Source organism: Pteropus vampyrus, unplaced genomic scaffold (assembly GCF_000151845.1).
Source record: "Pteropus vampyrus isolate Shadow unplaced genomic scaffold, Pvam_2.0 Scaffold1180, whole genome shotgun sequence".
Lineage (NCBI taxonomy): Eukaryota > Metazoa > Chordata > Mammalia > Chiroptera > Pteropodidae > Pteropus > Pteropus vampyrus.
The window spans coordinates 32,331-59,287 of NW_011889961.1; the positions used below are offsets into that span (position 1 = coordinate 32,331).

The 26,957-nt window shown below is 52.9% G+C and overlaps 1 protein-coding gene, 1 long non-coding RNA gene and 1 pseudogene across 6 annotated transcripts; 2 read left to right on the forward strand and 1 right to left on the reverse strand.

The window, feature by feature from the left end:
* Positions 1-13,051, reverse strand: LOC111734421. 2 transcript variants are annotated; one of them, XR_002778444.1, is made up of 3 exons: positions 12,873-13,051; positions 2,486-2,633; positions 1-1,995 (listed from the first exon to the last, which is right to left on the reverse strand). It is a non-coding gene; the product is annotated as an uncharacterized LOC111734421 (long non-coding RNA). The 2 variants fall into 2 exon arrangements; XR_002778445.1 differs by lacking the exon at positions 12,873-13,051 and adding an exon at positions 12,050-12,469.
* On the forward strand, positions 12,555-26,957 carry LOC105310137 (rab-like protein 2A). Of its 4 annotated transcripts, none has more exons than XM_011386347.2 (9): positions 12,555-13,020; positions 15,436-15,597; positions 21,820-21,849; positions 22,313-22,392; positions 23,019-23,098; positions 24,850-24,961; positions 25,306-25,403; positions 25,725-25,808; positions 25,975-26,957. In XM_011386347.2, exons 2-9 carry the CDS (start codon positions 15,491-15,493, stop codon positions 26,050-26,052), a joined length of 669 nt encoding a protein of 222 aa, XP_011384649.1. In that variant the 5' UTR covers positions 12,555-13,020; positions 15,436-15,490; the 3' UTR covers positions 26,053-26,957. The 4 variants fall into 4 exon arrangements, with proteins under 4 accessions (XP_011384649.1, XP_011384648.1, XP_011384650.1 ...); XM_011386346.2 differs by lacking the exon at positions 12,555-13,020 and adding an exon at positions 13,437-13,838; XM_011386348.2 differs by lacking the exon at positions 12,555-13,020 and adding an exon at positions 13,864-14,131.
* LOC111734423 lies at positions 17,031-17,149 on the forward strand (annotated as a pseudogene).

Sequence of the window (26,957 nt, forward strand, 5' to 3'; positions counted from 1 at the left end):
TTATAATGTACATTGAGCATTTATTCCCGAGATGCACATGAGATGACAGCAAAGAATAACATTTCATGATGACAAACACATGGGTGTACTTCTAAATATACAAGAGTTGGCAGCAGAGGATAACGTTTCACGATGACATAAATTCAGGTTTCCTTTTCGAAATGCACACGAGTTGACAGCAGACAATAACTCTTTTGATGACATGCACTCAGGTGTTATTCTCTAAACATACAAGAGGTGGCAACACAGATAACTTTTCAGAATATACTCTCCCATATTATTTTCTAAATGAACACGAGATAGTAGCAGAGATTAAATTTTCGTGATGACATACACGCACGTATTACTTTCCAAAAGCCCACAAGATAACATCAGAAAAAAACTTTCATGACAAATTACACTGGAACATAATTTTCAAAAAGCCCACGAGATGGCAGCAGAAAAAACTTCGTGATGTATACTTGGTGTTATTCCTGAGATGCTCAGGAGATGGCAGCAAAGAATAACATTTCGTGATGACAAACACTCAGACGTTATTCCCAATATGCCCACAAGACAGCAGCAGAGAATTACTTTTCATGATAACATATACACAAGCGTACTAAAATGTACATGAGATGGCAGTAGAGAGGACATCATGATGTACATTATTCGGCGTTATTTCCAAGATGCACACGAGATAACAGCAGAGAATGACCTTTCATGACATACATTTGGGTGCTATTTTACGATGCACACAAATTAGTAGTAGAGAATAAGTTTTCATAATGACGCACTTTCGGGTGTTATTCAAAATCTGCACATGAGATGGCAGTAGAGATTAACTTTTTATGATGACATACACTTGGATGTTATTTTCGAAATGCCCACCAGATGTTATCAGAGAATATCTTTTCATGATGACATACATTCGAGTGTTATTCTCAAGATGCCCACAAGATGACAGAAGAGAATAAATAACTTTTTATGACATGCACTCGTGTTATGTTTAAAATGCCCACCAGATGGCAACAGAGAATAACTTTTTGACATACACACTGGTATTATCCCCAAGATGTCCACGAGATGGCAGCTGACAATACCTTTTCATCATGACATACATGGGTGTTATTCCGAAAATGTACACGAGATGGCAGCAAAGAAGAGCGTTTCCCTGTCTTAAGGGCTCTGCCCACTCATTAAACTCGGAATCCAGATCCTAGGTACTAAGTTCACTTTGCAATAAATCCTGTTTTAGGTCCTTCAAATGTCTCATCCAACCTACTGCTTCCATTTGCCAGATGCAAAAGAAAACTTATTATCTCCATTTACCAGGCATTTAAACTGAAGACTGATTCTAACATAGTTCTGAGTACAGGATCCTACTCTCACACTGGATCCTGGACAAATAGAGTAATCCAAATAGTCCTTGCAGCTTTGGGTTGAATCTTAATCACTCTATTGGAAGAATATCTGCACATAACCTAATGATCAAGCGTTCCATACTCTCAACCAAGCTGGGTTTTGTCTTGGGACTTGAATGGGAAGCTGGGGATGGGGACAGGTAGGGAAAAAGGAGATGCCCTGGCCCTTCACAGGAGTACAACCAACACCAGATCTCTATAACAATGATTTCCTCACTTCTATACCTTGCTTGTTCTCTGGCATTTGAAAACCTGTTTTCTGTCTGGATCACTAATCTGCTTCTGTCCATGTTCCCTTCCTCTGAGGTCTCAGCTGACGAGAGCTTCCTGGCTGCTCAGAATGGAGTATGTGGTGGCAGTTTCCTTATGGGGGACTGCTTGTGCCCCAGACAGGTGCAGAGCTGACTTCTGGCCACATCGCTTCCTAGCTGCATGGCTTAAGGCAAAGACTCCTCGACCTTCGGATGAGGATAACCGGTCTCTCTCAGGGTGGACGTGAGGTTCAGTGAGGGGGTGCATGTCAGCTCCTGCCCAACATGAGGTCAGCACTCACTCTCTCTCCTCCTTCTCTTCTTAGGCCTTTATTTACCTTCTTAGAGTCAGATAAATTAAGAATTTAGCAAATAGTCTATTCGAAGAATGAGCTCTCCTACTCGTGTTCAAATAGCCAAAGTCTCCCTAAGTCCTGACTCCAGCATCTGTGCTAGCTTTATTCTCAGGACAGCAATAACCACAGCCCCTCTCTGGACTTCATACCCCTGGTCCTTTCCAAACTCATGGTCCCTGACTCAGCTCAGGCCAGCGCCACCTCTCACCAGTCTTCTCATTGGTCTCCCTGCTTCCTGTCTCTCTCTCTTCCAGTCTGACCTCCACACTTGTGACCACTTTGGTCTTTCTGAGTTAGGGATCTGATCCTGTCACTTCCTGTGCACAGAACTGCCCACAGGTCCCCATGGCCTAGAGAATAAGTCTCTATCATCGGCACAGCATCGAGACTCTTTATCAGTCCCGTTTCTCTCCTGGCCTCATTTCCTATCATAGCACCTAATTCAGTAATCGGGTTCCCCGCGGTCAGCACTCACCTCTCTGGTCGGTCATCGAGGGCTGTGAGAGACAGAAGCACTGGCACAGACACCGAGCTGTGAACGCAGGAACTCGAATGAAATAGGATTCCAGTTAATAATTACGCATCAATATTTGTTTATTAACTGTGACAATTCTGTAAAAAAACTAGAGAGAGAGAGAAAAATTAAAAATAAGAGAAACCTATTGCATCAAAAAGGAAACATACAGGAAATGGGTGATTTCCTAGTAAAAATACACATTGATAAAATGGACACTACAATAAAAAAAAAAATACAAACAGATCAATTAGCCATCCAGGAAGCTCTTCCCCCTGCGGGCTCTCCTCTCGTTGTTCTGGGGTTGCCCTCTCCAGGGATAACGAAGGAAGAGAAACAAGGACGGGGCAGTTCAGCAGCTCCCTAAACATCTGACCGCACCCAGCACCCTCATCTCCTCTGGCCAGGCTCCACCCAGAGAGGACACAGTGCTGAGGGAGTCTCAGGGATTATCGAGTCTGCTGTATTGGCCAGGGCTTTTTCCTTTTTCTTTTTCTTTTTCTTTTTTTTTTGACTGCAAGGAATTGGATACACTTCCTGAAGTAAAATTACTTTTTAAATAATAGAAATAAATTAACACTTGAGAGAGGAAAGTTTAAGAGAGGGTTTGGACCTGGAAGGTTCAGGCTCTCACACGGTTGCAGTGGGACTTGGTCCCTCTCCAGCCCTCCATCCTAAGTGCCTTTCTGTGGCCCCCTTCAGAGGCACGGTCTGTCTCACTATATCGGGGCCCCCGGCCACTCCCGGCTGACTTCCACTCACTATCCATTCCACCCTCTCCCCGAGTTCCATGGAAAGTCACAGCTTTCAATGCCTTTGGCCTGGCTTCTCATCCCTGAGCCCATCGGATCCCCCAGGAGATGGAATGTTGGGTTGGCTAGACATGGGGCTGGCCCTCTGGAACTGTCTGAGCTGAAAGCTGGGGGGATGAGTTCCCAAAGGAAGCTGAGGTGCTGGTCTTGGGAATGAGAACAGATGCTGGGCCAGGAGGACAGGGGACTGCATGGAAAGAAGGGGCCCACAGGGTCAGGGCTGTAGCTCCTGTCCGGTGTTCTTGCTGTCCTCCCGCAATGGCAAGAGGCTCTTCTGCTTGCTCAGAAAACGATGCTGCTGCTGCTGCTGCTGGCAGGCTCGAGGTTCCCGCCTTGGGCTTTGGGTCCTTGCATCTCAGACGGGCCCAGAAGAGCCCTTGTGCCCTTGGGAGACACACTGGCCTCATCCATGTCCCTGGGAGGTGGCAGTCCAGGAGTCACAACTGCACCCCCCAGCCACATCAATCAACCATCTCCCTCCTTTACAGAGAGCAGAGACTCAGGCCAGGGAAGTGAGGAGACCCTCACTCAGTGAAGCCGTGGGAGGATCAGGAATCAGTCTGTACCACGGAATCCACGGCCGGCGGCTTTCCGGAGGCTGTGGGGACATGGCCGTGGATGCACGTGGCTCTCTGAGTCCACGCAGCCTCAGTGTGAAACCTCCTGTAGAGGGAGATACAGTTGTCCCCACATCTTTGATTCCAGTGAGTACGAATGGCAGAGGTTTGTTACAGCCGGAAGGCCGAGGGCCATGGTCTGCTATATAGTTCTGGCCGGGGCCACATTTGCTGTCCGCAGGGTTCTCACCCGTTTTGGAGGCTGAGGCTGTGAAGGAGGAGGTGCTTGTCTCACCCACATGAATATTGGGAATTGAAACATGCCAAGGGGCTGCCCGGGCTGCCCATGTGGCTGTTCAAATGCCCGGTAGGCAGCACGGTCAGCTCTGTAATTGGCCGGGGGTGCTTCACATGGCCCAGGCTGGACCACAGATGCCTGCCTGCTCAGTCAGAAGCCAAGGGCTGTCCTGTCTGAGACCTGATTGTCCACTGCTGCCCACTGGGATGGGAGGAAGGGTCCACCCTGTCCTAGGAAGGCCTTCCAGCCCTCAGGAAGGCTACACCTGGAGGCTGGCAGGTCATTGCGCTGAGTCCTATATAAACCTGCACATGTCCACTGGGTGCCCTCATGTGTCAGGGCTGAGCTGAAGCCTGGGGCTGCCCAGGTAGGAGGAAACCCTGCTGACCTCTGATGGCCTCCACGACCTGAGACTGAGGCTGAGTTGCATTTGAAACAGTGACCAGAGGAGACACTTCATTCTCTACTACCAAAGTCTAGGACTTGGGGGCAGACATCCAATGGTCCAGCTCCACCCCTGAGGAAGTCCTGTCTATCCTAAATGCCTCAGAGATAAAGAAGGGAGAGGGGAAATTGAGCCAGTGACGCTTTACCCTAACCCTAACCTTAGCCTTCAAATCCTAACCCCCTACCTCTACACTCACCCCGTACCCTCTAACCTCAAGCCCTAGTAACCCTAACCCTGGACTCCTAGACTCTTGACACTGACCCTTCAACTCTAAACTTTGACCCTGACCCTCTAACCCTGATCTAACTCCTAACTCCTAGCCTTTATCCCCTAACTTTAGTCCTAATATATAAAGTATTTTTAAAACTTAATAACAAAAAATAACTCCACACAATCCAATTTTAAAATGACTAAAGGGCTTGAATAGACACTTATCCAAAGAAGACACACAAATGACAACAATCACCTGAAAGGATTCAACATTACTAATCCTTATTGAAATGAAGAGAAAAACAAGAATGAAATATCTGTTCCCACACACACTAGGGTGGCTATAATTAAGAAATTGAAGATAAGTTTTGACCAGTATGTGGAGAAGTTAGAACCCTCTTACTTTGTGTGTAGGAATGTAAAATATTGCAGCTTCTGTGTAAAATAGTTTTGTGTCTTCGAAAAGTTAAAAATAAGCTACCTTTTAAGTCAATACACTCTGAGTTATATACCCACCCCAATTTAAAACAGGTGTTCAAATAAAAATTTGAACATGAATATTTGTAACTGCATTATTCACAAGAGCAAAGAGCTGGAAACAACCTAAATGTCCATCCAGATGAGTTTATAAACAAAATGTAGTATATCCATGAAATGCAATCGCATTCAGTCAGAAAAAAGATACATGTTAAATGGTGCAGCTGCTGTAGAAAAGGTGGTGGTTTATCAAAAATTAAATATAAAATTACCGCATAACCAAGCGATCCCACTTCTGGTGTACACCCCAAAAAATTGAAAGCAGGGACTCAAACAGGTATTTGCACACCCATGTTCATAGCTGCACTATCACAACAGTCAAAGGTAGAAGCTACCCAAGTGCCCATTAATGGATGGATGAACAAATGTGGTCCCTGCACACACTAGATTATTATTCAGCCATATAAAGGAACCAAGCACTGCCAAAGCCAGAAGCTGGACGAATCTTGAAAACATGCTGCCCAGTGAGAAGCCAGTCACAAAAGGACACACAGCATATTATTCCATGTGTATAAAATGTCCAAAACAAGCAAATCCACTGAGACGAACAGAGGGTAAGGGGTTGCCGGGGTAGAGGGAAGGACGGGGAATGTCGGCCAAGTTGTGCTGCGTTTCCTACGGGGTGATGGAATGTTCTGGAATGAGGCGGAGGAGGTGGCGGCACACTGAGTGTACTGAACACCCCCTCGGGGGCTGCACTGGAGGAGGGCAGCATCGGGCTGGATGTTCCTGCCAGATGGGGGCCGAGTCTGGACAGAGACGGTTGGCAGTCCCAGGCCGGAGGCACCTGTGCCCTTTGCAGCCATCGAGGTGTGAGGGCCACTCTCGGGGACAGCTCCAGGAAGCTGGGCTCCGCCTGAAAGAGGGCGCTTCGCACAGTCGGGGTGGTGTGAACCCTGAGCGTCCACTGGCGCCCTCATGTGCGGCTCTGTGGCCGTTCTTCAGAAGCGACCCTGTGTGGGGTACACCGTCCGGCAGCGCTTGGTGTGAGGTGGCAGATGTGTCAAGCAAGGACACCTGGGAACCAAGTGGGGCCCTCTGTGTGGCTACCGCAGGTGCCGTGTACATCAGAAATCAGTGGAGCATAAAGTCGTGGGAACGAGCGCGTCCACCATGATGTCAAATGTGCAGGCACAGCCCTGAGGCCCTGCCTGGCCAGGATCTGCGGCCTCGGAGGCCTTGCAGAGCCCCCCGCGTCTTGGTGTGTGGTGACTGGGCGCACACATGTAATATTGACGTGATGTTCGGATCCCACTGCCCACACCCTGCCCCTCCTGAGGGCCGAGGACGCCCCATTGATGGGCACCGACGTGAGCCCTCCATGCCTTTGTGCGCCTCTCCTCACTTCTGCTCACTCCTCCTCCTGTCCTCACACGGCCCTGACCCTGCCCAACCCTAAATTCTGACCCTGCCCCTGCCCCTTACCCTAACCCCCTAAACCCCAACCCTAACTCTACTCCTACCCCTCTTTCCTGGCTCCGAGTCCTACATTCACCCTAAGCTCATACCCTCTCTCAAACTTAACCTTAAACTAACCCATCACTCACACCATCCCACCCCTCCAACCACAAACGCCAAACCCTCACCCCTTCGCTCACTCCTAAACTGTCATCTAACCTCTGAAACTAAACCTACGCCTCGTCCCGAACATCGCTAGAGTAACTGATTCATTAAGCCCACCCTAAATCCAGTCCTGACATAACCCTGACGCAACTCTCTCCGCTGAACCTGACCCCAGCTCTCACTTGCCACTGCGTAACCCGGCACAGCCACACTGTATTGACTGCATTCTAATCTCCGGAGCTACTGGCGCTAGGCCGTAAGAGGGTTTCCATCTTCAGGGTTCCACACATTGCTTCAAAGAATTCTGTACTATTTTTCAGCACTTCAAAGATAGCATTTCATGGTATCGTCTTTCATTATTTATACCAACAAGGCAGCTGTCATTATTGGTTTGGCTCATTTAATGATAAATCGTCTTTTTCTTTCACTAACATCTTCTCATTTGATTTGTTCAGATTCATTATGATTGTGTGTGTTCTGTCCTCTTCTTCTTCTTGGGATCACAGAGCTCGTAGGTCGTTTGGCACGGAGATCACATTATTCTCGTCAAGTGTTGCTTTTTCTCTCACTTTATTGGGCAAATTAAATGCATGTCAGAACTCCTCTTTCTCATGACGTATAATCTTCTGCACTCCTGACCGCTTTGTCTCTCCGTGCTTCATTCTGGATATATTCTTCTAGCATTTTATTAATTCTGCAGTGAGGTCTAAGCTGATGTTAAACCCATCCACGATTTCATTTGCAGTTATTGTGTATTTCAATTATAGATTCTTCAGCTCTAAAACTTCCATTTAGTTATTTTTTAATTTTCTATTGTTCTAAACTTTCGGTCATGTTTTTTATTCCCTTGACTAAGCACAGTATTTTATAAGTCTCTGTCTGGTCATTTCAGACTCAGGACTAAGGGCCCCACGGACACCTGAAAATGAACAAAATTTCTAATCCTCCAAACTGGGAGGTGACAGCTCAGGACCATCCCTTGACCTCATTACCCTAATTAACACTAAGCCTTGAGGCTTAGTTCCAAAGCCACCTCCTCTGTGAAGCCTCCCATCCCATCTATCATCCCCACTGTCCCTTCCCAGCCAGTGAGGCTCATCTCCTCTGTTCTCCCAGGGCTCTGCACCTCGGTCACACATTTATCCATTTCTGCCTATCTCCCCTACTTCGTAAGCAATTTGGGGGCCCAAATCATGTCTTAATCGTATCTGAATCTTTGAGCAATCATCTTCACACCTTGAACATAGAAGACACAAAAGCAAACATTTGTAAAGCTAATAAGAGACAGCCAGAAAAGCAAGAAGGAAACCCAGAGAATATTGCATCGAAAGAGGCAGATGCTGCTCAGAATCTGGTATCACCGAGGCTGGAAAGGACCCACGAAATCTGGTGCCAGAGAGGTCCCTGCAAGTGCAGTTTCTCTGGGTGGTGAGCATTCAAGGCAGGCTGGAGCGGGCTGTGAATGATGGGTGTGAACATGTGGAGACAGAGGCTCGGCTGAAAAGACAGGAAAAGAGGCAGCTGGCAGGGAAAGGGGGGCCAAAAGCATTTAAAAGATGGGAGACACCACAACAGGTTTAAATTCAAGGGGGGAGGAACTCAGGGAAGAAGTCGGGATGCATTAGAGACAAGACAACCAAAAAGCAAGCTCCAAAGAAGGGAGGTGGGACCCGGGGTACACGTGACTGAGAAGCAGGTCCCTTCGCAGGGGTGGCAGGAGTGGGTGAGGGGGTGTGTGTTCAGGCACGTTTGTAGATTCAGATGTGCGAAGACCCTCTGAGACTCCTAGACGTTTTCCCTACGCCGCTGGGTCTCAACCGGGGGAAATTCTGCCCCCTCCCTGGGAACGTGGCAACGCCTGGAGGCAATTCTAGGAGATGACTGTCATCTAGTACACAGAGACCACTAGAGATGCTGTTAAACGTCCCACAATGCACGGGACAATCCCCTCCGCAAACAATCCCCCAGCCCTGAGTGTCAGCAGTCTGAGGGCAGCACCACCATCCCAGCTTCCCTGGTCCCAGGAGAATGCGCTGGAGAATTGGGTCCTCACAGCGTGACAGGCCTGCACTGGGCTGGTCCTGGACCTCCTGTTATGGCCGCACAGAGATGAGCCTCCTCTGGGCTACAGTGCCCAGGGCCAGAGCTGGCTGCAGCTCTTTCCGTTCATGCCAGCACCGCTCGCGGGCATCAGAGAAGGCTACAACCTCACAACGCTGAAGGCAGTTTGTAAAAAAGGCTGGACAGAAAAAATGTTCTCACTCTGCAAGCAGGGTGGAGAAGAGAGGCATTCGCAGTCCAGTTCAGACCCCTTGGCAAGGTGGGCCTCTATGACTGCCTGCTCCCTCAGTCCTGAGGCAAAGGCCATGCCAGCTGTGAAGGCCACAGGGCCAGAAACACAAATGGGAAGAAAGCCCACCAGGGACCTGGATCTCTGCCCCAACACGGAGCCAGCCCGCCGACACCACACCTGCCTCTGTGAGACACCGGGGATGCAGTAGGTATCTGGAGGCCCAACTCTCGAATCAAAGCTGGGGCCACAGGGCATCCCTGTGGATAACAGGATGAGGCACAGGCTCGACTGGCCGCCACGAGAGGCGCCATGTCTGGATTCAGGCATGCCACGAGCGGGCACGAGCAGAGGTCGCTGCCATCCTCAGTGCCCCCTGCCCTGGCTAAGCGCCCAGGTTGCCCCCACAGGAGGCCAAGGGCCATTGCTGATGTGCAAGGAAGATGGACTTCAGAGGCTGCTGGGCCCGTGAACCAGGCAGGAGCCCCAGGAGTCCGCGGTCATGCGTGAGGGCTCTGAGCCCATTTCTTCAGACCTGACACGGGTTCTAACTTTCAAGAACAGCAAACAAAATTAAGTCACCTACTTTGGGGAAGGTGGGGGCACTAGGCCTCAGTAGAAAAAGACGCTGGACCAAGGTGAGGAATGCCTGGCTGTGAACGCGGTGGCCAGCATCCGGGCCAGTGTGAGGGGGTCCGAAGTCGCAGTTCCACCTTAATGAATAATAAGCTGAACAAACTGAGACCACCGAGTCTTCACAGACCCATCAGAGAAGTGAGGTCACAGAGCAAAGCTCTGCCCCCAAAGCTGGAGACACCGACAGGCGGGTAGAGGGGAACACGAGGGACAGGGCCAGAAGCCCATGAGTAGAAACCTCTGCAGGAGCCAGAGCCAGGGCAGGAACACCCGACTCTAACAATTACTGGAGGCTCAGAGTGGACAAGTCTGAGAGTTAAAAACTCCAGGGGGCCCGCAGTACCGTGACACTCACCTTGGGGAGCACGACCAGGTTCCCGTGGGGAGCCCCTCTGGGGGAAGAGCAGTCGTTTTAAGTGCCCAAAGCCCTGTGTCCTTAGGAGAGAGCATTGGCCAGAACCCACCCCTCTGGGGAATCATCGGAGGCCCCGGTCCCGCCCAGGAAGGAGAACCCCCAGCTACAGCCCCTCCAGCCACCCGTCCCAGCGAAGGGGGAGAAGAGAACAGAGAAGCATGCGTGGAGTCAGGGAGCAGGGCGTGGGCTCGCTGAAGACAGCCGGGTGGCGGGACCACGGAGCCCCCCGCCCCACGCTTGATGCCACATCACCAGGGTTAGTCACTGCGGCTCCTTCCGCCTGGTACTCCACGTCCGGCTATCAGGAAAGATGACAAGGCACAACGCACAATTTGAAGAGACAGAGCCGGCATCAGAACCAGCCTCAGAAATGGCAAGAATTTTAGAATTATCAGACAAGGAATTTAAAGCAACTTTAATTAATATGCTAAAGGCTTTAATGAGAAACACAGACAACATGCAAGATGGACAATGTGAGCGGAGAGATGAAATCCTAAGGGACCAGAAGCCAAAGCTAGAGACAGACGAAACGGAGCCTTCACTGGGCTCTCACTGGTAGACTGGACACCGAAGACAAAGACTCTGAGCTAGAGGGATGACTAGGAACTTCCGAGCCTGAACAGCGGAGAGAGAAAGGCCTGAAGTAGCCAGGACAGAATATCCCAGAACTGTGAGATGACCACAAGAGGTGTGACATGCACATGATGGAGATACCAGAAAAAGACATTTTCCCCGAATTAACGTCAGACACCAAACCACAGATCCAGGAAGCTCAGAGAACACGAGGCAGGACAAATGCGTCCACAAAAGAAAGCACACATTGGCTTATCATGCTCAGACTGCAAAAAAATCTAACGTAAGGGGAAAATTTTGAAAGAAGCCAGAGGCAAAACGCAGCTTCCCCACAGAGGGGCAGACAGGTGCCCGCGTCCTCCCCGAGCAGCGACAGGAGGGAGAAGCCAGCCGGCAGTCCCGCATCCGGAGGCTCTCCCCAGAAGCGACAGAGAAACACTTTCTAGGGCAAAAACAAAAACGAAACGGAGGGGATTTCTGCCAGCACACCTGCCTTGTAAGAGATGAATCGATGTGACATGATAACTTAATGGTTATTATTAAAAATAACAGCAACGACATTTCCAGGGACTGCAGCTTACGGGTGAGTAAACCGGCGACGGCACCGGCGGGAGAGGGCGCGGCGGGAGCACCTTCGCGTGACATTCACGGTGCCGGGAAGTGGCATTTCCAAGTGGAGCGGGGTGGCTGAGTGCGCGTTCCACGCCGCAGGGCGCCCCTGAAGCGCAGCGCATGCGGCTGGGGCGCTGAGAAAGGGCACGACAGGAAGTCGTGCAGAGCGCTGCGCCGAGGCCACAGAGGGCAGCAGGCGCGTGGGCGCGACGGGGGCAGCGCACACGGCACGGCCGGGGCCCCCGGAACGTCAGCATCTGACACCAACAGAGAATCGGGTCAGACGCGAGACTCCACTGCGTGCGGTCGACAAGAAACCCGCTCGAAGTGTAAAGCACACGTGGGTCAAGAGTGAAGGACGGAGAAAGACACGCCACGCTCACAGTCCAGAGAAAGCCCGAGTAGCCATATGAACGGCGGACGGCAGACTTCAGAGCGAGGAAAGCTACGCAGGATAAAGAGAACATCACGTACCAAAAAATGGGTCAATTATCCAAAAAAACACAACGAACAACCCTCAGTATGCGAGCACCTAAACAGAACGTGAGAAAACGTGAGGCAACAACCGATGGACCTGCGCGGAGAAGCAGATGAATCCACACCCTCGTCAGAAGCGGTCGGATCCAGCGGGCAGAGAATGGGCGCGGACGTCGTGTACCCGACAGCAGGTCAGATCCACTGGACTTGATGGACACCTGTAGACGGCTTCACCCACCCACAGCAAATACACTTCTCAGGCTCGCGTGGAGCGTGCACCCCGACAGACCACTTCTGGGCTGTCCAAGCTAACCCCAACTCCTGGCAATTTTACCTCCCAAAGATCTCTCAAGTCTACAGTTCCCGCCTCTCACTAACAACACCCTAGTTCCGCAGTTATGCAGTAGCCTCTTCCCAGGATATAAAAATGCAAATCTGGTCATAGACCCCCGCTCCTCCAACCCTTCACGGAGCACTTAGCTCTCAGGATAGAAAGCAACCCCCCGACACACACACACACACACACACACACACACACACACACACACACACACACACAGCGCCACCCCCGCCAGGGCCTGCCAGGTCTTGCATGCCCTGGTGTCTTTCAAGGGCCACCGGAAACCCCTCTCTCCTCAGCTTTGTGCTGCTCCAGCCTCATGGGCCTTTCCGTTCCACGAGACTTGCCAGACGGCGCTCTCCCCCGGGTGGCGCCTACTTAGCCGCCGGACTTCCCAGGCCCGGCCCATTTCCCCCTGCTCCTTGCGCGTTCTCCTCAGAGGACTCTCCTGTAACTGTTAGTGCAGCCGTTCGATTGACACCTGACAGCCCCTCTGGAAGGTCAGCTATAAGAAGGCAGCTCTGATTTCCTCGCGGCTGTCGCCTCAGTCGCGAGGAAGGACGGCCAGCCTGGCACACACCTGCTCTCCACAGGTACCGGTGACTGATCAGTGAACGCCTCTGAGCCAGAGGTCCGCGGACGCGCTGTGCAGAGGGAGGACTAAGTGCTCTGCTACTCCGGGCTCAGTCGTGGCTGTCGCGATGCTTGGTTAAAACAAATGTCGACAGGTAGATGCTCAATCCCCCCCATCAGAGAATTACAGAGTTTAGAAGTCGCCAGACTCGCACACGTGACGCCCCGCTCCCTTTTCCTACGGGCGCCCCAACTCCCGCAGCAGACCTGGCGCCCTCATTTGGGGACCTGCCCGCATCCTGCATCCCAGCCTCCCTCGCCCGAGGCCCGCGGCCGCGTGAACCCGGACTCAATTGGAAGCACAGGCCCCCCCCCGCCCCTCAGACTCCCGCCTTGCGGCAGCCCCACAGCAACACCGCCCGAACGCCAGACGCCCGGACACCGGCACTGCGCTAGCCAGCCCGCGGCCGGCGGGGTCCTTCGGGCGTCGGCCGTGCAGCCCCGGCGGGGTCCTTCGGGCGTCGTCCGGGCAGCCCCGGCGGGGTCCTTCGGGCGACGGCTGGGCAGCCCCGGCGGGGTCCTCGCGCCGTTGCGTAGCAGCTGCGAGGACGCGGGCGAGTCAGACGCGGAGCGCGGCGCTGCATTAGCCCGGCGGCCCCACGGGTCCGGAGCGGGGCGGGCTCCGGGGGTGCGCGGCCACGGGGGCGGCTGGCCACGCGCGGGCGGCGTACGTCCCTGGCCTGCAGCCCCCGCCCAGGACCGGCCGGACGGACGGAGGCGCGGGGTGGCGGGCTCGCTGTGGGAGCCGCCCCTCCAGGCCGCCCTCGGGCCCTAGGCCGGACGAGCGCACGGCCCGGGCGGTGGCCCGGCGCCGAGCGGAGGCGGTTCGCAGACGTGTCCGGTGCTCCCACGGTGTTTGTGGAATGAAAGAGTTTGCCCGCTGGATCGCGACAACAACGACAAAATATTGAAGGTCTTGGAGCGCCGCGCGATGCGGCCGGGTTTGACTTTGGAGCGGGTCGCGTCGGCTACAGGGTGGAGGTGGAGCGGGCAGCCCTCGTTACGCTTACTGATTACCTGGCACTAACCAGGCACTGCTCTTGAGGGTAAGGGTACCTCGATAAGCAAGGCTGAGCCCCGCGCGGGGCCATAAAGACACTCGGGGTCCAGTTGGCATGTTCTGCCCCCCGACCTGCGTGCACACCTGTCATAGTTCTAGCACAGTAGACTGTGAAGAGTGCGAGTTCTGCTCACGGTGAATGCTCAGTGAGTGCTAGTGCAGCTGGGGCCTTGCCCGTGCGCCCTCTCTGTGTACCTAGTCAGCTCAGGAGGCTGGACTTGGGACATTCTTAGTAATGTTTGCAAGGTTACATTTGGGCGTGAGGGTGGCAGAACAGAGCCACAGATGATGTTACACCCAGGTATCGGCACTGGGTGGCTGCCGATGTCTTGTGTAGATGGGGAATGTGACATCGGCCAGACTTCAGAATTTGTGTTTTCGCATGTTATTATGCCTGTGTAGATAGTTGGCTAGTCCAGATCTGGTAGGCAATTGCATATCTGAGTCTGGCACTGAGAGAGGCGATTGCAATAGAGGTACAGGTCCGACATCAGCATTTATGACAGTGGTCTCCAACCTTTTGGCACCGGGGCCCGATACTCCTACGAGAATCTAGTGCCTGATGACCTGAGGCTGTGATGCTGGCGCTGGGGAGCGGCCGCAAATGCAGCTGAAACTTCTCTGCTCTCCCTCCGCTCACCTCCTGCTGTGTGGCCTGGTTCCTAGTAGGCCACGGACTAGCACTGGTCTGCGGCTCAGGGATTAGGGATCTCTGATTTAGGAGACACTTGAAACTAGTAGAGTTTGAAGTAACCCTCGAGAAACGGGTTTGGAGAATGCACACCTTGAGAGAGGAAGAGGCAGCTGCTGACTGCAGTAAGGTGGAAAATTGGAGAGGTGAGAGGCATGAGATAGAGGATCGGGAATGCAGATTAGGCATTCTGCATTCAGCTGCATTTGCGGCCGCTCCCCAGTGCCAGCATCATGGCCTCAGGTCATCAGGCACTAGATTCTCGTAGGAGCATCGGGCCCCGGTGCCAAAAGGTTGGAGACCACTGTCATAAATGCTGATGTCTGTGGCTGTGTGGTCTGTCATTCAGTGATGAGAGCTCAGGCTACAGCATGGTCTTTGCCAGACAGTGTGTCACATCGATCATGAGACATGGGTTCTATTTTTTGTCCCTGTTTTATAAATGAGAAAACTTGTGTGGGTAAAACTTGTACAGCTTCAGTATCGCTTCAGAATGCTGTCTGTCCAGCTGGGTGTAGGAGATGTGGCCCTGAGCATGGCTGTGTAAGATGACACAGAGTAAAGCCCCAAAGAGGGTCTTTGTGGGGATGAGATTACAACTGCAGGTTAGCACGTGGTTGTGGTGAATAGAGAAGCGTGCTTGTGGGCACCTCTCTCATGAGCTCGTTGTCCCCTGGTCCCCCCTGTCCAGGAGGAGGGAGAAGTGCATTTGGTCGAGGGGACTTCTCTTTAACAATAGCCTCTTCTTGATTTTCTCAGACAGTGACAAGACCCCCCTCCCCTGAGCTAAGCCCCTGTCTGCAGCCAGAAGCCAATGGCCGAGGACAGAGCCAAACCCTGTGAGCTAGACCAAGAGAAATATGATGCCGACGACAACGTGAAGATCATCTGCCTGGGGGACAGCGCTGTCGGCAAGTCCAAGTACGTGGGAGATTGGGGAAGAAAGACCAGGCCCACAGGAGGTCTCAGTTATTGGCAGAGTCCTCCAGGGGCACAGAGGAGCATGGCTTCTGTGGGGGTGGTGAGGAGTGGTCTTGGCTGTAGCCTAGGTGTACATTAGGGAAATGGGGGAACAAGGGGATTACATTAGCCGCTGTGTGTGTTGGGGGTGGCGATGGGAGGCCAGTCATGCTGAGGGACTTGAGCTTTTTCCATGCATCCTGGCAGAAGACGTGGGGCGGGTCACAACAGAGACTGTGGAAGCCGTCCAGGGTGGGGAGGGGAGAACTGGGCTATTCCTGAGTAAGGTGTGTGGGCCGAGAGATTGCAGAGTGATCGCAGGGTCAGTGAGAATGGAGGTGTGACTGCCATGGCCAGTGACTGCCATGGCCAGTGACGAGTTGCATGACGGCGGTAAAGACGCGTTTTTGGAGGAGCACACCAAAGTTGAGGAGAGTAGATAGGAAGGGTGAGCGGCTGTAGTCAGCACAAAGCTCAGCCTACCCCTTTCACACCCATCAGCGCCTGTGCACCTGCTCGGCTAGAGAGGTGGGGGAGGCCCCGCAGTGCTGGCAGCCGGTCTGCAGGAGCTGTGACTCCGCTTCTCTCCTGTCGTGGGCTTCTGAGGGCACACTTTGCAGACTGAGGAAAGACTTGCCCCTCACCAGATGTCTGGTTTACTCTTATCTCCCAGGTGTTCCAGAGCCACGGGGCTTTCTCCTTCCATCTCTCATTAACCTGTCCTTGGGCTCAAGTAGCTGTGATCATTCTCTAGAGGCTTTGCTAGGTCTTAGGCCATCGTCATGGATTCGCGTCCTCGCTCTGCCCCACCCCATGTGCACACACTGCAGCTCCAGTTTAGTGTTTCACAGTGCTCTGGCCATCCTCAGCAACGTGCCTGTACAGTAAAGGTGAGGGTGGGTGTTGTACTTTGGGGAGATTATGCAGTAAATAACACCCCATTTCCTTCCAGCCAAGTTTAGCATCAACAAACAGAATAGGAGCGGCAGGCAGGTGGACAGTTTTAACTGATAGTCATGCTGGAGAATAGTTTGGTTTGAGCCCCAAGGTGGCTTGCCCGCAAACTCATGCCACCCAATCCCAAAGTTCCACGCCAGTCTCTTATAGGCCTCACTTAAAAGAACAACAAAAAATAAGAATCCCAGCAGTTAAGAGGACATCACAGATGACCACAGCATTGGCCTCTGCAGCCACAGCATTTGGAACACGGTCCAGTCCCCAGCACTAACAGTATCGCTGGCAAAACATTGTCCCAGAGGTACAGTCTGTGACAACAACACAGGGTATGTGAGGGAAGGTGAGCCGATAAGAAAATTTTGCTTCTGTTTCACTGGGACTCAAGAGTTGTGTCAGCTTGCACTATTTCCAATTTATGAATCTAAACTCAGTTGAGAGTCAACGGCAATGCCATCCTGAACATGCCCGATCCCGTCTGATCTCGGAAGCTAAGCAGGGTCAGGCCTGGTTAGTCCTTGGATGGGAGACCGCCTAGAAAGACCAGGTGCTGTAGGCATAAAAAATAAGGGACTGTAAGCTGACAAGGTCCTTGCAATCTGTGAGGTCAACCAATGGTTGCCTTGCCTAAAAAATAAATAAATAAACTCAGCTGGGAGAAAACTATCGAGAGATTGATTAACACAGGTATTCACCATATCCCGAGGGCATCTACCTGTGCCGGCCTCAGCTCTGGACAGTGGTTTGCGGCTATGCTGACCCCGGTGCCTCTCCCTCGTGCGGACCACTCCTGCCTCTTGGTTCTGTTTCCTCTTTGGGCCTATTTCTGCCTCCCCACGGCTCCGTCGAGGGTGGTCTCTGATGACAAACTTCTCCACGGCTCGTGTGAGCAGCTGTCCTCAGACTGGGGCTCTGCCTCGCAGGGAGGGCTCTTCCTCCACCCCTGCACATGCCACCGTCCCGGTGGGGGACTGCTGTGAGGACGTGCTCTCCCGACACTGACCCAGCTGGCTCGTGATCACATCGTCCTAACTGGGTACCTTTTAATGGACACGCGTTCAACACGTGCCAAGCACCACCAGGGTCGAACCCTGTCCCAGGTGACAGGGAAGAGCCCCACCCCGCCCCCACGTCCCCACTGGTAACCGTGCCACCTAGGGACCCAGCCAGCACGCCATGTGTTCCCTTCTGTGTTCTGTACCCTGGGCATGGCTGCCCGGTTCTGAGGGTATCCATGCTCTTACTGTGGCTTCTCTGTCTGCGGTTCAAAAAAGCATCTCCCCACTGGGGAGTCACTTTAGGCTGTCTCAGCCTTGCTTTTCTTCTTACAGATTTCCTCGAACCCAAATGTTCCTTCTGCTCGATAACAGGACACAGCCTTTCCTGATTCCCCCTCTTTAAGAGGATTTTGTTCCTTTTTCTTTCTAACTGAACTTTGTGAGGGTCTCATTTACCTCTTAATAGCTGTCCATCATTGTGCAAAGAGATCAAAGACACACCCTGCTAAGGCCACATGGTCTAAGTACAAACTAGATTTAACCAGTGGGAATTTATAAGCAGAAAATACACAGCATCTTCTGTGTCCCAAGCTCTTGGATTAATAGCAATCCTTCTCAAACTATTCCAAAAAATAGAAGAGGAGAAAACTCTTCCAAACTCATTTTACTAAGTCAGCATTACCTTGATACCGAAACCAGGCGAGGACACCACAACAAAAGAAAATCGTAATCCAATATCCCTGATGAGCATAGATGCAAAAATCCTTGACAAAATATTAGCAAACTGAGTTCAACGATACATTATAAGGAATACACACCACAGTCAAGTGAGATTTATTCCTGGGCTGCAAAGATGGCTCACCATCAGCAAGTCAATCGATGTGATCTCCCACGTTAACGAAATAAAGGATAATGTCATATGATCATTGCAATAATGCAGAAAAAGCACTTGACAAAATTCAGCATCCATTTGTTATAAAAATTCTCGACAAAGTTATTTCTCTTATCAGACGTGTATATTTTGTGCGTTTTCTTTGTCAGTTATTGGCATTACGCATAACTTCTCCAAGTCTGTGTATTGTTTGCTTTATTTTCCTTTTTGTTTTGAAATAATATAGATCCACACAATGTTGCAAAGGGTGCACAGAGGGTCTATGTGCCCTTCACCTGTTCCCCAGTGGTTACATCTAACGGAACATATCAAAGTTAGGAAATTGACATTGGTCCAGCGCCTGCTTATACTTCTGTGTTGTTTTATCACGTGTAGATTTGTATAACTGATCATCACTGGAATCAAGATGCAAAACTATCCTATCACCACAGAGACCTTGAGAGTCACACCCAGCAGGCCTCACTCCCACCGTCCCTAACCTCTGCAACCACTGATTTATCCTCTATACTTGTCACTTTGGCAACATTGTATAAATGGAATTATATAGTATATAACTTTCGCTCAGCAACGTGTTGGGTATATTAGTAATTTGTTCTTCTGTATTGCAGAGTACTAGTCCACGGAATAGATATACCACAGTTTATTTTTTCCAGACCGTTATAGTCATCCATGCAGGGACATTTTGATTGTTTCTGGCCCATTAGCTTTCCTGTGTGTCTCTTTACCGTCTCCGATTGTCTTAAGTATTTGCTCTACATGCACTGGGAAATGGGAACTCCAGCATATAGTGTTACAAATTGGCCTTCGTTTTTTTTTTTTTTTTTTTTTAGGCAAGGCAACTCTTGGTTAACCTCACAGATTGCAAGGACCTTGTCAGCTTACGATCCCTTATTTTTATTTTATTTTTATTTTTATTTTTTACGCCTACAGCACCTGGTCTTCCTAACAACTTGGACTTCAGACATCACAGATAATCGTGAAAGTTCGAGGGGAGTAGAAAGTCTACTGTACTTGCCCGTATTTTCTTTATGCTGCTCTTTCTCCCTGATGCTCCAAGACTCCTTTGTTCTCTTCATGCGAATTTCTGAACCCCTTCACCCCTGAGGAGCGCGCGCTGTCACTGAGTCTGAGTTCTGCACTTGAGAGACACGTGCTGCTTCCTCTGGTCCCCGTGGTTTCCGAGGCGAAACCTCTGCGCTGTGGCGCTTTCCCCTCTGCGGCGCAAGGCCGCTGCCGTCTCGCTGCCGTTTCTCTCACCGCTTTGCAGGATTTTTCTTGGTCTTCAGATTTCAGGAGTTGGACTCTGCTGTGTCTCAGTGTGGATTTCTTTGGGTTTATCCTGTTTGACTCATGTTCAGCCTCCTCACTCTGCAGGCTTTTACATCTTTTGCCAAATTTGGGAAGTTTTCGGGGATTATTTCTTCTCTTGCTTTTCTAGCCTGGTTCTTTCTCCGGGACTCTGATGACGTGAATGTCATCATATAGTCCCACCGTTCTCTGAGGCTCTTCATTTTTCCCAGTCTGTTTTCTCAGTAGTGTTCACACTGGGAAACTTCTTTTGTTCAGCGATCCCTCCCTCTGTGCCTTCCGTCCTGTGAGCTCGTCCACTGGGTTTTTCATTTTGGTTATTGTATTTTCTAAATGTTCTGAAATAGCCATTGGGTTCTTTTCATATCTTCTGTTTCTGCGCTGAAAATAGTCCATTTTTGAAACTTCTATATTTTTATTTATTTCAAGCGCATCTGTAATTGCTCATTGATGCGTTTTTCTGACACTGCTTATAAAGCTTTGTCAGATGGTTTTAGCATCTGTATCATCGCAGTGTAGGCATCTGTTGATTGTCATTTTGCATCCACTTTGAGGTCCTCCTGATTTTTGGTGTGATAAGTGATTTTCTGTTAAGCTTGGACATCCTGAATTTCCTGTCATGAGCCTTCTGTCTTAGCTGCCTCCTGTGGCACAGCTTAGGCAGGAGGAGGGGAGGAGGGTGCCACATCCACCGCCTCTGTCATTGTGGTGGGAGCGAGGTCTGGGATCCCTGGTCTTAGCTGATGTGGGTTGGGGGGAGCCTCGTTACCGTTGGTTGGGAGAGAGGTCCTGTTCCCTACTTGGCCATCTTTGATACCAGCCCAGCTTGAGGATGTCATCGAGGTGCCTCGTTACAGTCTCAAAAGGGTGCCGGTCTGGGCTCCACACTTGGCCTTTGTTCATGGGGTGAAAGCATAGCTACAGTTCTTTCCATGGTTTAGAGAGTGGGTATAATTTAAATCACCAGTCCCCAACCCTTTTGGCACCAGGGACTGGTACTCCTATGAGAATCTAATGCCTGATGATCTGAGGTGGAGCTGAGGGGGGATGCCAGCAACGGGGAGCAGCTGCAGACACAGATGCAGCTTTGCTCGGTTGCCTGCCACTCACATCCTGCTGTGCGGCCGGTACCAGTCTGTAGACCGGGGGTGGGGGACCCCTGGTCTAAATGTTTTTTAGTTTAGGCCTTGGGGATGCAGCAATAAACTAAAAACTCAAACACTGCTTTCATGGGTACCCCATTCTGCTTGAGGGGGTTTTACACTTACTCTTTCCCTTGGTGTCACCTGCAGGGCAGAGAGTAGAGGTGGGCTGGAACTTGCCTGCATGTTATAAATAAGGTCATCGAAGGAGGTCCGTCTCATTGCTGAGGTGGCTTTTGAGCACGGCCCTGAAAGGCCTGCAGGATGCTGGGAGACTGCTTCCAGGCAGAGGGCACAGCTGCCCGGGCCTCCTCTCCTGCACGTAAAGCAGGGCTTCCTGTGGGCCACAGTTTGCAGAGATGGAGGTGACAGATCTGAGAGCCTCGCGGGCCTGGTGGACTCACTTGCGGTGATGTGAGCTCTCTTGTCCTGAGGGCCAGCAGTGGTGGGCCGCGGGTTCCGGGCTTGGAGAACAGGGCGGTGCCCCCGACTGGTACTACAGGGGCAGCAGCAGCAGCGCTGGGTTAAGCACACCCAGTGGTAGATCTGTCCAGCTCATTGCGGTTCCCGCAGCTCTCAAGCACAGACTTCCGGCAGAGCCCGGAACACAGGTCTTTATCTCTTCAGTTAATGCTGGTGACCAGCTGCTCTGGTGCCGGAAAAGGAGTATGGCAGGGCCCCTGCCCACAAGCACGGCCGCTGGGTCAGTTTCATAGCAGAGGGTGCCAGGGACTTACGGGGAGTCAGGAAGAGGCCTGCACACTGTCCTTGAAAGGAAACTGCATGGCCATGGAGTGAATGGGAGCGGGGAGCCACAGGTGACTCCGGCTACCGACTGGCTTGGTGCCGGGGAAGCACGCCTGACCGCCCTGCCACGTTCTCCTTCCAGACTCATGGAGAGATTTCTCATGGACGGATTGTATCCTTAAAGGTCTGAAGCGCTCCTGTTCCTGCAGCCCTTCCACCCTCCTGCCTGCTCTGCCCCTCTGCCCACCCTCTGATCCAGGGACGAGGCGGCGAGCAGGTGCGCAGGTTTCATGCGTGCTGGCTTCCTGCTGGCTGACCCCTCTCTTCCCTGGAACGGCCACGTAGCTAGTGGGGCCTGGTGCTCGGCAGTGGCACGTTCTCGCTCCATGGCTCCGCTCGTGACGGCCAGCCTATCAAGTTCTATCCATGTGTTTCCTGGGACTTAGGTGGTCAGGACACAGCCCCAGCCTCTCCCCCCTTGGTTGTGCCAGCAGCGTTTGAGGCTGATCCTCTGTTTGCCACATTTATTCCATTTAAAAGAAAAGGAGGGGTGGCCCATTCCGTCACACCAACGCCCCACCCCCACCCCGCCGGCCGCCTTTTTCATCCGTCTCTGCTCCTTAACCTGGGTGCAGTGTGCCCCAGCAGCTGTCCACATACGCACTGACGCTGTACAAGCACACGGCCACGGTGGACGGCAGGACCGTCCTTGTGGGTGAGCAGCACAAGGCCCAGCTAGGCTAGCTCGCGGGGGCACGGGAGTGGGGGGGCTGTTCATGGGAGAGTCAAGAGGAAGGAAGGGAGACCCCGAGGCAGGAACAAAGGGTGACAGAGAGGACTCAGAGCCGGGAGGCCTGGGAGGGTGATAAGGAGCACGCAGGCTTCAGCCCAGCTCTGACCTGGGGAGGGACAGATGGACGTGGTCTGACGCTGTCCTCCACAATGGCCTACCTTTCCACGAGGTCACAGCCTCCCCTTGCCAGGCCCCATGTCCCGCCCGACTGCTCTCCGTCTACACTTTCCACATGTGGGAAATCGGCCTGGTTTTCACCTCGGCGGGTCCTGATTTTGTGGATTAGGGGAGGGGCTCACCTACCTTCCCCCTCTTGGGGCTCCCTGTCAGCATACTCACATCCTCGTAACCCACCCCGTGCACAGAGGTGTACATGTACCTCTCGTGGCACCCAGGTGGCCTGCGTCCTGACAGCACATCATTGGCTGCTGTGTGGCCTCCTCGTCCTCCCCACGTGTGCCTCGTGCTTCCGCACACAGGGATGCTCAGGGTATCCAGGCTTCTGCCCTCCAGCCCCTCAGGCAGTCAGAGCTGTGTTCCTATTGCAGACTTTTGGGACACGGCCGGCCAGGAGCGGTTCCAGAGTATGCACGCCTCCTACTACCACAAGGCCCACGCCTGCATCATGGTATGAGACCAGCCGGGCAAGTCTGGCCTGAGGGGTGAGGGGATGAGGGGCCCAGCTGTACCGGGGGGCCCCGGGGGCCTCCCTTGGCCATCCCTTGGGATAGATGCTGGGGCTGAGAGGGCTGCGGTTCTAGGAACTTTCCCTGCTTTCATTGTGTGTCTAGACAGTTGTCCGCAGCCCACCCTGTCGTCGGGGTAATGGGCCACAGTGGACACAAACTCAGCTGTGGGAAGGGCCAGGAAAGGGGAGGAGACTTGTGTGGACCATGCCCTCTAGGGCCCATGCATGAGCTCCCTGGCTCCACTCCAAAGCCGCACTGTTCCATAAGTCCAAAATCTCTTGAAATTTCCCTAGATTTTAATTATAAGGGCAAGAAGCAAAAGAGGGTGACAGGGCAAGGTTGGTGAGGGCAGTGTAGCCCCAGAGTCTTCCGTGGTCAGCATCGACCCTCGAGAACTGGGGCAGTAGGACCAGCCGTCCCTGCGTCAGCCCTGCGCTGGCGTCTGGTGCCCTGAGCTCACCGCTCTTCTCTGGGACGGGCCTGCCTCTCCGCATCTGTACTGGCTCCTTTGGACCCTCTTCTGAGGCCTGGTGCCTGTGCCTGCAGGTGCCTGCCACCAGCCCAGCTGCTGCAGGGCCTGGAGGGTAGAAAGCACTCACCTTCCAGTGACCACATGGGGCCCGATTGCCCTGCAGGGAGCTGGGGTTCCACCCTGCACCTTGACACCCCAAGGGGGTTGTTCCTCATCCTAACCAGCCCCTCCTCACCCCTCAAAACAAGGAGAAGGGGGCGCCAGAAGCCAGAACTGGGGAAGGGTTGCCTGGCGTGAAGCAGACTCCAGAAGCTTCATCACAAACTTGCTTCATGAGAAGTCTTTATTGGGAGCTCAAGACGATGTTGGTGGTGGGAATTAGGCCTGGAGAGTGCCATGGTGGAGCCTCCCACATGGACCTCCCGCCAGGCGTGACAGCTGCTCCTGCTCCTCGTGCACGGCAGGGCCCTAGGCCTGCTGCATGTCACTCCCATGTAGGACTGGGCTATTTACAAGGAAGACCAGCCATCCCAGCAGGCTGCAGGGCTGTTTGTCTTGACCCTGCGCTCTGGGGGCGTTTGGGCTGTGAGTCTCTCCTGGAGGACAGCTTGGAGGCAGGAGGCTGGCCTTGAGCTCCTGAGGGGCTGGGAGGGTAGCTGCAGCTGGGTCAGGACCTGTGGCCTCCCTGCCCTCAGGGCACGTGCCCAGTGCTCGGGCTCCTGCAGATACTTTAAAATAGATAGCAACTAGGTTCCAAAAAGTTAATGAAATTACGATAAGCTACTAAAGAAAAAAATATAAGAATTACTTTTAAAAAGTTTAAAATACAAAACGACTAGAAGCCAGATAGAAGCTTCGAATTAAAAGTAAATCAAGAGTAACTAAAGGGAAATTCTAGAAACATTTCAAATGAATTTTAAGAGTTTAAGCAATAAAAATAATAGACTACGAAAAAAGTTTACAATTTATAGGAAAGATGGTACAACTTGGTGAAAATAGCTAAATGAAATTAGGCGATGCGATGACAGCGAAGAATGAAGATTTTAAAAGCACTTTAGAGCTGGAGGTTCCTCGAGGTTCCACAGCTTTTGAGGGGCTGCAGCTCAAAGCAGGCGTCGGTCCGAGTTCCCAAGCCTGTGACGTGCACCCATGTTCACCTGCTGGGGTGCCGGGGAGACACATCGACAGCGCTGAGCTGTCTTCCTCTGCTTATTGCAGGTGTTCGACGTGCAGAGGAAAGTCACCTACAGGAACCTGGGCACCTGGTACGCTGAGCTCCGGGAGTTCAGGCCAGAGATCCCGTGCATCGTGGTGGCCAACAAAATCGACGGTGGGCTGTCTCTGCATCTGGGTGTCCACAGTCCCCTGGGGACCCACCACTGCCGCACGCTTCCCGCTGTTTCTCTGGGGCAACAAACCTTCAGTGACCCACCATCCTTCCCCAGAAATCGCCCCTGGTTGCATGCCATCACTCCCTTCCCAGCGAAGAGGCCAGTGAGCCAGGCTGCCCCCTTCCTGCACACAGACGCCTTGCAAATGGAGTCTGTCTGGGACGCACTCCCTGATTGTCCCGCCTATCCCACTTTCTGGAATGAGGGCCCCCATTGACCCACTGTGCAAAACTCTCTCCCTTGCCCTTGATGGACAGGCCAGTAGTCTACCTTCTTTCTACAGCGGACAGAAAGATGACCCAAAAAAGCTTCAATTTTACCAAGAAGTTCTCCCTACCCCTGTACTTTGTCTCGGCTGCTGACGGGACCAATGTCGTGAAGGTGATGGTGGACTATAGGGTCTAGTGCGGCTAGGGAAGGCCAGGCAGAGAGGTGACCGGGGGAGCTACATGAGAAGGGCTGGCGGAGAGGGCGGGCATGGCGGGGGCCGTGGGTGGGCCTTGGTGACAGGACGGGGCCATTGTAAGTACCGACAGTGCGTGTGGCAGTGTGATGGGAGCGAGGTGAATCAAGGGGTGGCCTTGCTGATTTTGGGGGTGAGGTGTCGTGCGGACTTGGGGTGGGGCCAGCGGGGCAGAGGCAGGCGGAGTCCCAGGTGCTGGGATTCAGGCCACGCACCCTTCCCACCCTGCCCTCCCGCAGCTCTTCAATGATGCCATTCGATTAGCTGTGTCTTACAAACAGAACTCCCGGGACTTCATGGATGAGGTTCTGCAAGAGCTCGAGGTAGGTCAGGCCGCGTGTCACTAGGGTAGGGGGAATGGCCGCTCTTCAGGGGGTGCGGACAGCCCAATGTCGTGGCTCTGGCCAGCCTTGGGCTTGCTGCCCCAGCCGTGTCACAGCCGCAGCTGGTCCAGCGCAGCGCCAGGCCTCACGGTAGCCTTGTCCACAGAACTTTGATCTGGAGCAGAAGGAGGAGGACGTGCCCGACCCGGAGCAGCATGGCAGTACCGAGAGTCCATCTTCCTGAGTCGGAGGGGAAGGCCTCTCCAGGGCCGGCTTGTCGGGTCGGGGGGCTCCAGAACCCCCTCCCTCTATGGCCCTTCAGCACTGAGCCAAGAGCCTCCAGGCCACCACCCCACTCTACCTCCTGTCAACCCACCTGTCCTGTGCGCTTCTCCCACCTGGATGGCCCATGATACCTGGCCCGCACACAGCCGTCCCCACCCCTGTCCCCACGCAGGAACAGGCTCAGCCCCAGCGAGCACCCTGACACATGTAGGAGGTCAGCACGGGACCCCGAAGCCAGACTGGGGTCAGCGTCCATCCTCTGGGTGGGACAGCGGGGAAGCCGGGAGCATGCTGGTGTGTCCCTTAGATAAAGGGGTGCAGGTGGGTTCTTCGTCTCCGAGAGCTGTCCTCGGGGCCTTTCTGTTGCATCCCACCCAGGGCACAGCTTCCAGCCCGGACTCCCCATTCCCAGCCCTGGGGACTCGCGAGGCCACCGCCTTTTCTCTTTAGTCTCCCAGCTAACTTTTTAAGAAACAGTTTTGAGTAGGTTCCCAGGGGCTCTTCCAGGTACTTCCAGGGTGTTGGTGAGCAGTGAGGCCAAGGTCACAAGCATAGGCCATTAAAATCCAGAGAAAGCAGGCGACGGGTCTGCCACACTGAGTGACGTCACTGTTGGTGACACCCCACAGGCATCCCACAGCCCTGTGGGCTACCGGAAGCGGGCTGAGAGAGGCCCAGTGCGCAAGGCTGCCTCGTGCTGCTCTGTGTGCTCGGAGGCTCAGTGTGGGCACCGCCCGCGGGCAGTGAGGCCGCAGAGCCACCGTCCTGCGTTCCTCCCCAGTCCTTGTGTTTGTGATCATTTCTATCGTTTTTATTTATTTCTTGTTTTCTTTTTTACGGTAAAGGTTGAATTATATAAACTGA